General features: G+C 38.8%; 1 protein-coding gene across 3 annotated transcripts in view; it reads left to right on the top strand.

Annotated features, from left to right (window-relative positions):
• Positions 1 to 4,863, top strand: part of hdac4 (histone deacetylase 4) — a 92,219-nt gene extending 87,356 nt beyond the window's left edge. For all 3 annotated transcript variants that reach the window (XM_088415329.1, XM_088415328.1, XM_088415327.1), the window contains 3 exons: positions 1,375 to 1,459; positions 2,343 to 2,484; positions 3,024 to 4,863. In XM_088415329.1, coding sequence (XP_088271455.1) covers positions 1,375 to 1,459; positions 2,343 to 2,484; positions 3,024 to 3,060 — 264 coding nt within the window. In that variant the 3' untranslated portion in view covers positions 3,061 to 4,863. The remainder of the gene's footprint in view (positions 1 to 1,374; positions 1,460 to 2,342; positions 2,485 to 3,023) is intronic.
• Positions 4,864 to 14,625: the final 9,762 nt, after the last annotated feature.

Raw genomic sequence — 14,625 nt, 5'->3', positions numbered from 1 at the left:
GTAGCATTACGAAAAGGATGAGAAATCGTGTTTGATGAGTCCAGACTACACATGTATACTTTAGCAGTTTCCATGAGTCTGTGTCCTTGGGGTGGCTCACAGCACAAAGAGCGTATTGTCTTTTTTATTTATTTATTTATTTTTTTGGTCATAGCATTGCTCCCAAATAGGTGTGGACTTGCAGACCATTTTGCTTAGTCGGTTCTCCACATCTTGGCGAATAAATTCAGATCCAGAGGTGAGCTGGAGGTGGCAGGTTCAAAAGTTCAAAAGACAGGTTCGCTGAGAGACTTGGATTGACGCTAATGTTTCAAGCTGCGCAATTCCTGTTTCTGCTCACAGTGGGCAGCAGAGAGACAAAATCATAGAGATGGATCTTTATGGTGTTATTGTTGCCGATACCAATTATAAGTAGTCAAGGGAGCTGCTAACCAGTGCTTTAAGTAGGGGGGAAAATAAATGCCTGTACGCCCCTTATTGTCGAGAAATAAAATAGGTCATGGGTAACATGAGATTATTAATTCTACAGTATAATAGATAATAATAAATAAATACATTATACCTGAGTTTGAAGTGGATTCAAAAGCATTTGGATCTTTTCAATGTCCAATGTCCAAGATATCGACACTCCCGTTAGCATCTAGCCCCCAACGTCGGAGACTTTTGCCTAGTGTAACTGTTAACTGTAACTGTAAATGTAACGTGCTAATGTAAAGTACAGGAAAGTGTCCCGGTGTGTTAGAGGCTAAAATTGAAGTGCAGGTGCTGTTGCGTTACCGGAGACTTAAAGCACTGCTGCTAACCGATATTTGGAGCTGATAATCATTTTTAGTAGTAGAAAAAATGTGGATGTAAATATATATATATATATATATATATATATATATATATATATATATATATATATATATATATATATATATATATATATATATATATATATATATATATATATATATAAATATCAATAATATCATTTATATATTTGCGGCAGAATCTCTTAAAATATTAACTAAAAACCTTTAGCAAATAAACATACATTTTGGATGGTAAATCAATAAATAAATTTAACCTATTGGTTTAATTTCAAACAAATACAATATGTGCAGAGGTAGCATATTCCCCACCAACGCTAGCTTGAGGTCATCGAAATTCACAAGTCGGTGATTAAGCACCTGTCTCTGCTCAAAACACACAAACACATTAAAATAACACCGGCTGAAAATGTCAACACAAGCGGTAGCCAATCATTAAGCGTGATCTAAATTTGTAACATTTGTGTCCTCAAAATAGTTGCTAATAGCGGCCAGTGGAATAATGCTCAAATTAGCCTCATTTCATTTGGATGTTTCTTTTGTTTGTTTGTTTTTTCAGTTGGAACCCATTCCAGATGAGGTCTTGCATCAGAGACCAAATGCCAATGCCGTCCGCTCCATGGAGAAAGTTCTTCAAGCTCACAGTGAGTTGATAATCGTAACCTCTTTTTGCAACAGCGCACTGTTTTACGTGATTGCTAGCATGCTAAAGAAACTAGCTAGTAACAATGCGCCCAATCACATATCAAGGGTTATGAGACTTTTGTTTTTTTGTTATTTGTTTGTTTTGATCTCGTTTTGACTTTTGTTGTTGTTGAAAATTTCATTTTAGATCAGAATTTTTTTGCATGTTTGTTAAATGTGGTGTTTCCGTTTAGTTTTTGTTTTAGTGCTATTTTTATTTTGTTTATTCTCCTGTAGGGTTTTTGTCAAGTGTAAAACATCACAATAAGTGTTTTGTAAAAACTTATAATAACGAATTGTATTGACTTACAAATGAGAAGAACAACCACCCACAAAAGAAAAACAGATACTTTAGCAATCCAGTCCAAGTTTGTTCGTTACTTAGCAGATGTTAGTTTTGACATTTTTTTTTTTTTACATTTTCTGTTAGTGTTAGTGATGTATTTAGTTCTGGTTTTATTTATCGTTGGTTCAGCCTGCTCGCTTCTTTTATAATTCTAGGACGCACCGATAATTTTGGCCTTCATTTTGGGGAAAAACAATGTGTTTCTTATATGACGGTCATCACGGTATTTGTTTATTTATTTTCCAAATGATAGGGTGAAGAAAGGTCTGAAAATAGTTAGCTCTGTATCTCAAATCCCAAAGATGTATTTATACGTCTTTAAGTAGTCCAGCCATTTAACGTCAGGTATTTATTCATTTATTTTCAAGGGATATCGTAAAAATAGCTTGCACTGAATATGTTTTTGTACAGGCAAAGCGCGTTGAGGAGACATTGTAGTATGGATCTAAAAAACGAAACAGTCAGCACACAAAATAACCTTGGCGTCCTTTGTGCAGGTAAATACTGGCACTCCCTGCAACGCTCCGCCTCCACGCTGGGTTGCTCCTTGAGCGAAGCCCTCCGACGAGACGCAGACGAGGCGGAAACCGTCTCGGCCATGGCCTCGTTGTCAGTCGCCAACAAGCATTGTGGAAAGAAGTACGTTTGCGCAAGCTTACTAGAAAGGGGCAACTAGTTTCAAAAACAGTCATGAATACAGATCACAATAAAACACATTTCCATTTAATAAGTGTGATTTTTTTAGAGCATCAACTTCTCCACAGTCGCGATTTTTGTTAGCCATCGAGCTCAATTTTCGGTAAGTGTTGTGTTGTTGACTTCGTCGTGTCAGCCAATCGCAAAAAATGCCTTGAGCATTTTCTAGAACCAAGTTACAGTACACACATTTTAGTACACTTCACTCATCTTATATACCTGGCATTAGTGTAGCAATTTTACATTGAACATTGAATTGCCATTGAAATTTGTTGTGATCGCTCTCGCCAACTTAATGGGACAGTTCAGTGCTGCTAACGTTGCTAGCATCTAGCATTACTTGCCTCTGCTAGCACTACTAGCCGCTAACGTCCCAATATCTGAAAGGAAGTATTTTTTAAGCATCCTTCCTTAGCAGAATTTTCAATTGACCTTGATGTCAGGACAATGTAGAGTTGTTTTGTGCGTGTGTGTGTGTGCAGGGTCGAAGAGGAACCGATGGAAGAAGACGCCGCGTAGTATGGCGCCCGGGTCGGCTTTCCAGCATTGAGCCTTTGCGTGTCCCCCACGGATGGCGTCGGTTCGCAAAACCACTTTGAAGTCTGCCGGCGTCCTAACCAGACGTTGTTTCGCGGGCCGGAGGACACGCAGGGACGGGTCGGCATCCGTATCACGTAAATGACCTTGATGTGTACAAATGGATGTAAGGGTCAACTGGTGGGACACGCGGGTATTGTGCAGCCTTTCATGCCAGTACTTTTCATCCAGGACTTTTTGGAATGTCAAAAAACTGATAGTAGGGAGCATTCTGTTTTGTTTTTGGTCATCGGTTCTTTGTGTGCGCACGTTGTCGTCAAAACCCACCGGATGGTTTCAAGAATGTCATTCTGCACTTAACATTCCTGCTTTTATTGTTGTTGTTGATTATCTGAAAGAATGGAAGAAATTCATCAATTTGGTCACGTTTTTCCAGTGTATGATCTCATTCCAGTGGAAGAAAAAAGGAAAACTGTACATTTGTGCCTTTTTATTTTGTTATTGTTTAAAAACATAGATATTTTTGGATACTTGGTTAAGGAGCGATGCCTTATGTACGAGCCCAATAAAAAGCCATTTCTTCTTTCCCGTTTGGCTAGACATGCAGAGTGTGCATGTTAATAGCACAAAATCACTTCGTTGGCCTTCTAGAACCTTTTTTTTTTTTTTTTTTTGCAATGTCAGATTCAGCCAGCCATCCCAGTTAAATGGATCTTTTCCTTTTATAGCTTTTATCGGGAACCGTTAAAATACATTTTTGATGTCTAAAGTTGTCAATGGGGCCAAATGAATTATCAGGAGTTTGCAAAAAACATTTGCATTCCAAAAGATTACAGTTTTAAGTTAAACTTTGGAGTGAGAAAAAAGCAATCATCATCCTCTCACCACAACTCCATTTTTGAGGAGCCGTTATTCCAGAGGAAGATTGAGTAAGGCCAGTGAAAAGAAAGGAAAAGTTTGTCAATGTCATAATCTTACACTAGTCAATTTTTAGAGTGTCTTAAGTTGATATTTTAATGAGCATCAATTTTGAATGAAACTCGGTTTTAACCTAGCGTGACCCTCAAGTCTAAAAAAGGTGGCTAACATTGTTAGCATATACAGTAAATGTGTAAACGTTTTGCTAGCGCCTGATTGTCTTCGGTTCATCTTTGCAGGGATGTTTTTTTTTGTTGTTTCTAAAGTCTAAATGATTTCAATCTTGCTAGCACATTTTTTTCATTACTTCGTCTTTGCAGGGATGTCTTTTTGTTTTTTATTTGTTTCTCATTTTGTAAATTTTCTTCATTTTGCCTCGTGTTCTGATGTAAAGCTGACAAGACTGATGAGGGAGTGGAAATGGACCGAGGGTTTTTTTTTTTTTGTTTGTTTGTGGGGGAAATGTTTCTACTTTGTATACAAATGTGTATTGTCTGTCCATAGTAGAGTTCTATACTATATCTGAAAAAGAAACGATTATATTCTATAAGGAGTATGTATACGGTTCATGTAGTCGGCCCTTAATAGGCGCCATTTGTTGTCCTCGCTTCTGTTTTGCTGTGTACTATGCTTTTGGACGGGATGCGGACCCCGACGCCTTCATTCCGCTCGCCTCTTCGCTTCGCGTAGTCGTGCACATATTTGTACTTTTACAAACTTGCAAACACATCTTTTCCTGTCACCAGATTTGGATTGTAGAAGTACGTGTGTTTTATATGGCACCTGTTACATTGTAGAAATTCAACAAACCTGAAACCAATATTAAATGTGGATTTTACAATTCACAAACGGGACCAACTCTAGAAATGCCTGCTTTTTATTATTTATTTTTCTTTTTTAATTTGTGAATTTGAAGGAAGAAACAGAGAAAACATTTTTGTCTGGCAAACACATCTTGTCATTTATTTACAAGTATGTTTGTGCATATTTTCCACAAACGTTCCACAAACATTTTTGTTAAGACGCTAAACATATTTGCAAATACATCCAAACATACTTGTAGGCTAAATACTAAAGCTAAACTGGGGAAAACTATCCATGCATCGAAGGCTTTCTCTTTCTTGCGTCCTCATACAGGTAAAAAAATCCCCCTGTTGCATGATACGCCATGTTTTTTTCTGTATTTGCGTTGCACTGAAAATAAGTCGGCAAGAAAAGTCTAGCTTGGTTGTTTTATTGACGCGCCGGCACGCGTTTTGCAGCTTTTTAATACTCCCCATAGTCAGACGATATTCTCCCATACTGTAGGTGGCAGTAAATAGACTATAGAATACAAACGACACTGTATCAGAGGTAAAGAATCGTAGTCGATAAACGATCTAAACAAACTCCACATGGACGGAGGGGCGTGGTTGCTGAAATTAAATAACAGTTTGACGCATGCACCCGCGTGCAGCATAAACCAAACCAACACTAGAAGACAGGATAAAAGTAATAAAGATGAAAGATGGATGAAACAAAGTGAAAGACATTATGCACGAAATTGATGTAAGTATGAAAAAATGAATGCTTATTTCAGATTTGACCATTTCTTTCTTCCTCTTTTTTTTAAATGTCGGGTGGTTTTGTTTTTAACTTCAGCCAGATTGTAGATTTGACAAGACGTTTTTTATGTTTAAATCCGAGACATAGATTTGTTATAGTGAAAAGTCCCCTGTTGTGAAACATTTCTGGCTGCAATCATAATTTCATGGATGGAGTTCTACTATATTTGCAAATATGATCAATTCTACTTGCAAATACACTTGAAAATAGTTGTAGGCCAAACGCTAAAAATACAGCCTTTGTTGTCATAATGCTAATTAAATATGGTAACATTATTTTAAAATTTAATAAATGCTGAAAACCTCAAATGTGTACCCATAATGCTACAGGGTGTGGAGCATACCTTGTAACATGAAAAAAAATACTGTTAGTAGTATAAGTTTGAACGTATTTGTAAGCTTCCAATATTTGCAATACTTGCAAATATGTTTGAATGTACTAGAAAATGTTTTTGAACGAGTTTGCCCATCAAAAATGTCAACTCCGCATTGGAAGCTTCACGCTTCCTTGACAGAGAGAACCTTTTTCAGACGTTTTCCAAAATGTGTTTGAGAGCCGATCGTTGCGAGCCGCAATGTCTATACATGAAAAGCAATATTGGAGTGTGAATTGTTACATAAAATTTAGTTGAGAATACAAATATCCAGGCTCCATTTCTTTTTGTCCAATTCATTCTGAGATTCCCAGCCAACATTTTCCCAGCGGTGCCAGTTCTCATAAGAGCGTCTGACTCAAGTTGGCTACCGTTGAATGATTGAGTTTCTCGGCCGGAGCCAAAACTAGCAGTGACTGTCTGGTTCCTTCGTTCGTCTTAACGTGAAAAAAAAGTGCAACATTCCATTTTCCAACAATTTCCATTTGTTACACAGAAGCATATCTCGTGTCCAGAAGCTTTTGAAGTTTAGTCCAAACAGAACCAGGAAGTGTTTTTATAGGCTTTGGTTGGACTTTTCCTGCTGACAAGTATTCTGAAGATCTTCCTTCTTGATGAGTCCTGCTCACTTTGAGGATTCTTTTGTTCGAACTGAGTAGAAAATCAGCTTCTTTTGACCAGTGCGCAATTGATTGTTGTGCTTCCGTTGGCAATCCCAAAACATGCACACAAGGTTAACAGGTTACGTCTTTGTCAAGCCAAAGAAAAAAAAAATGAAAGCGCTATATATATATATATATATATATATATATATATATATATATATATATATATATATATATATATATATATATATATATATATATATATATATATATATATGGTCCCTATTTATTTTATATGTGTATGTGAAATGACCTCGTATTGTAGGACTTTTTTTCTGAAAAATTGACCAGCTGTATAAGGATTTTTTGTTAAAAAAAAAATGGCAGTGTATAGTAAGGGTTTTTACTGAAAAAAACAGCTATGTATTCTCGGGCTTTTTTGGTGAAAACGATCATGTGTTGTAAGAAAGTCTCCAATAAAAATAGTTAGTAAGGCTTTTATTTAAAAAAAAAAATCACATAAAGCTTTTTTTCCCCTCCCAAAGACAGAGCATGTATGACTGTTAGGCTTTGTTTAGTAAGTCATTTTTGTTTTATTCTTCCAATAAAAAACACTATGTAAAGTAAGGCTTTTTGTGGGGGATAAAAATGCCTATGTATAGTAAGGCTTTTTTGAAAACAACAACAATGTAAAGTCAGGGTTTTTTTTACTTGGCGAAAGAAAGACCATATATATAGTAAGACATTCGCCCAAAAAGAGACCAAGCCTTTGTAAAAAAAAAAAAAAAAAAAAAAAAAAAAATCATATATGATTTATTTCCTCAAAAAAAATAAATAAATAAAACAAAACGTATACCAAGTATACTAAGGTTTTTCTGGGGAACAAAAGTATTTTTTCTTTTTTGGAGGGAGGCTTTCCAGGGCTTTCTAATAATCTATATTAAAAAAAAAAAACTATAGTAACTCATTTTTGTGGAAAAAAAAAACAAAACAGTGTTGTTAGCCTTTTTGTTTCGAACAAGCAGGAAATGAACACACGCAACCTGCGTTGGGAGTCATTTCATTCCAAATCAATCTCATACCCATGAGAAACAATCTGAGTATTCTGCCCCCTTTGTGGGAGCCGGGCGTCGTGGAACAGCACGGCGGGTCCCGCAGTAGCTCGGCCAGGCTTTCGCTACCCATCGGGCGAAGGTCAAAGGTTGCAGCTTGTCTCCAAATAAACAGACGAGGATCCGCGTGGCTTGTGGAACTAACGCAAAGACAACACCTTTTAAAGGCAAACACAAGCGCCTCAGCTCCTGGCAAACATTCCCGGCGGCTTTTGTCTCAAGTTGGAATTAGGAAAGCAAAAGTGTCAATAGCTTTGTTAGCTCGTCAGATTGCGTCAGTCATCCAAAGGCAAACAAATGAAGCTTAACCGACAATATTTGCCGACGTACCCCCGCGCATGACGAGAACCTTTAGCGCTGCCACCAGTGATGGGAAACGAAGCCTCATGAAGCCCTTGTGACATTTTTTTGCTCTGGATTGCACTGCTACATTAAATATGTATGGAAAATTCAACGTGTTTCCATTTCACAAGTGTTTACCTTATAAACCTAGAGGAAATCTGTTATATTTAAATTAGTGTCCTCTTTTGGGATCATAGTAGAGATGTGTTCACAAAAATAAATCATTAACTTGACAGGTAACGAGCGGTGCCAAGTTGGGTCGAACCATTCTAGTATAGGGGGAGAATCTGGCTTTTTACAAGAATGAATTTGAATAACCCAGTGAACATGAAAGTTGTTTTATGAACTTATATTTTCCTGAAACAGTCATTTAATATAACAATTATTTTTAAAGGATTTTTGCATCTTTGTTTTATTTAAATTCTAGAGTACCCCCCTGAAGTTCCTTCAAGTACCCCCATTTGAGAACCACTGATCTGGAAGACTAACAATCACAAGTGCTACATGAGGCTTCATTTTCCCATCACTTGATGCAACTTGAGCAATTTTTACCTGGAGGTGGACATTTTCCATCAAAGTTTACAGATTTTGGTGAAATTTCAGCTCCTAGTGTCTTCTTTCAATGCATTTCCTTTAATGTACAGATCAAAGAACTGGACAAGGGCTAAAGAAGCCTGGACGAGAGTAGCCAACTTACAACATATTTATTGACTTAACGAATGAACTTAATGCAAATAAAAGTCTTTTTTTCCGGCGCTTTCTAAATTTTCAGCATTTATCCAACAAACAAGTCCAAACATACTTACAAATTCGTACTCGATCGTCCCAAGTGTAAGAAGCGACTAAAATGAAAGAACCAAAAGTATTTGAAGCCTGGCCCCCACCATTGTTTCATCAAATCACTCCAAGCACACCCCGTACCAGCGGATAATCGCTGGAGATTATCGGGGCTTTAATTGGAAGGCGTGCAATAAACTGCTCAAACTGGATATGCGCGTGCAGCGTTTAAGTCGGCGCGCATTCATCATGCGTACCGCGTAGTGACGCGTAACCCCGTGACCCCGCCGCAAATTCGGGTCAGAAGAGAGGTGGAGAAGCTTCCTTCTTCCTGAAGCCCCGCCCGCAAAATGCCGGCCCCGCCGCCACAACAAAGCGGGCGAATGTCACGGCGGGTTGAATGATACCCCCCACCCGGGCTTCGCTATCTTCTTTTTCCGCTCGATTCCTCACTGTGACGTTGCGGTCTGCGGCCTCGGCGTCTGCCGGTTGTCAGTTCTCTCTATCATTACGCAGCCACCCGTGTGTGCGTGTGCATAGGCGTGTGCGCGCGCGTGTGCGCGTAGGCCGCATCCACCCAGCTGGACTCATCACACAGCACATTTTAATTGCAGGTTCCAGTGTCTAAATGAGTGATGCCACTTTGGCCGGCGAGACTAATTACAGATGCCGGTCATTACAATCGTTTTTGGAACGGCCGCAAAAAAAAGGCGTGGAAAAAAGGTAGACCGCACTCGAGAGTTGCCGGGGCGCCTCGCGGACAAGGGTGTCAAAAGGAAGAGCCAAAGGTGGTGCTATATTTTGGACTTTTGATTGTTCCCATTTTGTTTGGTTTTGTTGACTCACGGGCTACTAAAACGTACACGACATGAATGACCACAAACAAGGCGGCCATCTTTGGAACTTGCCGCCAAAACAGAAACAAAACTTCCTCGCCTGCGCTCACAAAATAGCCTTCCCTAGATCACTGAATGTTTTCATTTATTATAAATTCGTCCCGCAGCGCAGATGACACACAGAAGAGAAAAAACAAAATGAAATGTAAATACATTTTATGAAGTAACGTGCATAATCTAGAATAGATGTCTCAGTTTTTTTTCTGATTACTTTATATTTGATAAAGTTGATCGCTAACCCTTTGAAAAACACATATCAGAAGTATATCATTCGTTAAAATGGAGTGTATGGTATCCATGGTGGATGTATGAAACTTTGGAACTGCATTCATAGTGGTATCTTTAGGCATATTTTATTCAGTTCGAAAGATAAATTGTGTAACATCTTGTATTGCTGTAAAACTGAGCCACTACCTAACTATGCACATATGAATAGAACTTCTAAAACTAAAATACACCTTACAAGTTTTGCAAAGGAGTCACTATAGCACAATTTAGCAGTTGATTCATGTTCCAGTTCATTAGCTCTTAATTTGAAAAGAAAACTTTATTGTTGCCGTCAAGACATAAAAAGCATTCAATTAGATTTGCTGACACCAGCAGAAACCGTGTTAAAAATTGCCTTCACGTAGCCACTTTTGAGAACTACTGTCTTCAGGTTTCTCCTTGAGAAACACTTCTCATAAAATTTAAAGACGTCAGGTATATATTGTAAATCATTGCTGTCGTTGTACCGTGCTCGAGTTGTTGTTTTGGCTTCGTTTCCTGGGCCCCTCCTCTCCAGGGGTGGTCCGGCATGACCGGCCAGTAAAAGTCCAAACAAAAGCGGGTGACGGGGCTCCTGAAATAGTGCGACCTTCTGACTGCGCTGACCTCTGCGGCCATCGCTGCTGCTAATGAGCCCAGGGGAAAAATTTGCTCATCGACGAGGGGAAAAAAAGGCACTAAGTAAAAGCCCCTGTCGTGGACCTCCTCCATCAAGTTCTGCTGCCCCAGAAGAAGCTCGGTGAAAATGGCTTTGTTTATGCACTTGATTGCTTGTTGCCATTATAGCCTTGAAAAGATTCCCCGGTTAGATGTCGTCTTCCAGGCTCTCGGCTCACAAAAACTGTAATTATTGTTTGGCTAACATCCGATGGCTAAGTTAGATCCGCCCGTTCGGAGATGCTCAAATCGTCAGTGCGGGCCGACGGCCTTCGTGAGCGAAAATACGCCGAGCTGGAGGCAAACAAAGGACGCTGATTAGGGTTGATTACTTCGGGGATGAAAGGCATGATCGTAATGGAAAATGAAGACGGTTTATGTAACGGCATCGGCCTTGCGTTTGCAAGAAAAGATGTGCAGCGTAACAAGAGCCAAAAGTAATCTGCCTTTTAACTTGTCATGCATCGTTTTCTTTTCCCTTTCAATGTCCACATTAGGACCGCGAGTCATCCTAGACTTCGGATTAAATAGATAATGTAATCCCAAACCTATTCACGATTATTCTTTGGAATTATTTTGGCCTATGTTCAAGGTCGTAATTATTCAAAAGACCTTCTTAAGACATTTTAAAACTGTCATTAATGTAATCAAACAGTCTTTTATGTCTTCATTGTAGCGAGGAAATTGTTGCTGGATTGTCATTGGAAATTGAGAGCAAAATAATGGGGACATTAAGCAACTTATTGGGAAATTTGGCTTAGAACAAAGCAGTGTTTCCCAAATGGGGATATGAGAAGGCAATCAAGGGGGTACGTGTGATTTTTAACTGGGTTTCCGCTGGTGTTAATACATCTAATTTCACAAGTTAGTGAATTTTTTTCCAACTGGGTTTCTGCAGGTGTTAGAAAATCTAATTTCATGCTGTGACAGGAAAATGTGTTTTATTTTCAAACTGAGAGAAAAATAACTGAAACATGAAGCAACTTAAATCCTAAACTTGACAGGGGCTGACAGGTTTTAGTAAATGTAATTTCATACCGTGACAAGAACAGTGCAGTTTTCTTTTCACATTGAGAGTCAAATAATTGGAACATGGAGCAGCGTATTGCTAAATTTGACACTGAACAAAGTAATGTTGCCCAAATCGGGGTACGTGAAGGCACTTCAGGAATTTAGCAAACCTAAGTTAATGCCTTGACAAGAATGGTAGATTTTTCTTTTCATATTATGAGCAAATTAATTGGAACATGAAGTTACTTATTGCTATATTGTTTTGCGAAATGCTGAATATATATATATATATATATATATATATATATATATATGTGTGTGTGTGTGTGTGTGTGTGTGTGTATAACCATTTCATCTTGTCTTTTTTCACACTCATCATTGGCTCATTTTTCACCCAACTGTTTGTAAAGTGTTCTTCTGTCTCCAAAATATTCTGACCTCTTGAATAATATTTTGTCCTCGTTCCAATCCAGACGGACCGCTCTTTCAAGGTGCGCACAACGTAAGCCTCCCCCTCATTGCGTTTTTACAGCAAATTAAAGTTTTGCAGCTTTTTTCCGACTGATTTTACAAGAAACATCTGGATCATTGTGGCCCCGGGTGATTGTGCGCCGCTCAGCTGCGAGGGCCCGGAATAATGAGCGAGTATCAAACGGCAAAGCGGGGGGTGGCCGGCGGCAACTTAGACCACCGCGCCAAAGTCCGCGCAAAATACGCTCTCACGTGAATATTTCAAGCATCTTTTGATGTTTTTCGACCTGTAGAGCCATTTCCAGGTGTTGTCTGTGTACTGCTGGACTCAACCTTCATAACAAGTCTTCTACGTTATGAAGTGTTGCCCAGAAACTTGAAAAGATTGCCTGTAATGACAGTATGCTGTGTAGGGTGTTGCGACTAGGCAAGCTGAATCTACTCGCCGAAACGGAGCTCAGGACGATGAAAATCTGACTGCAATTGAATCAAATCAAAACTTTTTCACTCCTCGGAGCAACACGTAACACAATTGCGCGGGTAAAGCTTGGGCGTTGTGGCTAGATGGCAACAATGTTGGAAAAAAGTGTGAAGACATTATTAGCATTTTCAGTGATAGAGGCAGCACTTCACAAACTTGTGCAAGTGAGGAAGGGGAGTTAGGGTACCGCAACAAGGTTTGTGTCTTCTTTTTGCTGAACTGGCGGCAAGAATAGTGAAAAAGAAGTCATTTTTTCTGACTAAAATGAAAGCATTTTCACTCATTGAGGCAGCACTTCATCCACTTGTAAACCAGTGCGCATGGATGGTACAAGGATGTTGAGATCGGGAGAGCGGCTTTTATTTGTCAAAGTGGAGTCAAGGGTGTTGTCATCTAAGCAAGATGCTTTTACTTCCTGGACCCAAGATTGCAAAAAAAAAAAAGCGATTGCCGTGGGAAGGAAAAAAAAAAGCAAAAAAAAGCATTTTCACTCATGGAGGCAGCACTTCACAAATATGTCAGAGTGAAAGTGGGGGTGGGGGGTACAAATGCTTAAAATCAGCTGGCACTCTTGGGGTTGCCTTTTTAGATAGCGCTTGGCACTGAAAGGGTTAAATACAGTAGGAAGCTGAACATTCACCCAGATGGTGACATCAGGTACAAACTACATTTATACGAGAACACAATTTAGCAACACATGACTTCATGTTCTATTAATTTGCTCTTAATTAGAAAGGAAACTTGCATTGTTCCTGTCTTTGCATTTTAAAGCACTGAATTAGATTTGCTGATGCCTGCTGAAACCCTGTTCGAATCTCATCTACCCCCGAAGTACCTTCACGTACATCTAGGGGGCTGAAATTTCACCCAGATGGTGACAACATATCAGAGTTCAACATAATACCTAAGCCAAATACTGCATGAATGCTGTGGGGGAAAAAAAATGACCCACAAATGGTCAAACACCCCTAGAAGGAAAAAAAAAAATCAGATTATTGATGCCTTCAGCCCAATTACCATGTCGCAGCCCATTTGTAACTTTCTGACTTTGCCATTGAGCTAAAATGCTAGCGCACACTTGAAGCCTCAACAATGAAGTTCTTTCAGTGTTACGATTGCATCAAAACACGTCTGGCAAAACAACATGCCAACAATTTCAAGTTTATTTTTTTAAAACTCTTTCTAAGCGCCTAAAGTGCCATTTTGCAATGTTGTTGTTCTTATCTTGCTATGCTGGGGGGCTCCCAGCTCATTTAGAATAATCACCAGGCATTTCAGCAGACAAGCTTTTCCTTTTTCTTCCTGCATGTGGTCAGGATTGAAAGCGGCTCAAATTTTCTCTGCTGGTAACGAGGTGACTTTTACGATCGTATACCATAAAAAAAAAGGGCTGAGAAAAAAAAAGGAACATGAGATGAAGATTAAAGCAATTGAAGGAATAAAATAAAAGCTGGGTAGGAGTTTGGTCAGAATTATGACTTTATTCTGAGAAAGTCAGAATTCTAACTAATTCCAACTTTCACTTTAAAGTCAGGCTTTAGTCTCAAAATTCTAACTTTAAAGTAAGAATTCTGAATTTATTGTCTGAATTCTGAATAAAGTCATCCTAAAGTCATTTGTTGCTTTATTCTCATGATTCTGACTTTAAAGTTAGAATTCTGACTCGCCTCACTCTCGTCAGGCTCAGATTAAATTCAGAATTCTGGCATTAATCTGTGTGACTTCAAGGTCAGAATTCTTACTTTAAAGTCAGAACTGTACTGTCAAAGATCTTACTTGAAAGACCTCAATTCACACTTAGAAATCTGTGAGAATGACGAGTATTCCCATTATAAAGTAAAAATTCTGACTGAAAATGTTGACTGTAACGTCAAATAAAGTCAGAATTCTGACACTGGAGAGAATTTTAAGAATAAAGTTGGAAATCTGAGATGAAAGTCAGATTTCTGCTTCCCTTTTATTCCTCGACTGGTCATAATTGGCAATAAGTGTATTACATCCAATGCCATTTGCCATTTTAACGTTCGTAAGG

This window comes from Hippichthys cyanospilos, chromosome 5 (genome assembly GCF_059441005.1).
Source record: "Hippichthys cyanospilos isolate Australia breed blue-spotted pipefish chromosome 5, RoL_Hcya_1.0, whole genome shotgun sequence".
NCBI lineage: Eukaryota > Metazoa > Chordata > Actinopteri > Syngnathiformes > Syngnathidae > Hippichthys > Hippichthys cyanospilos.
Note: the sequence above shows the minus strand (reverse complement) of the source record. Positions and strands in the feature narration are given on the sequence as shown.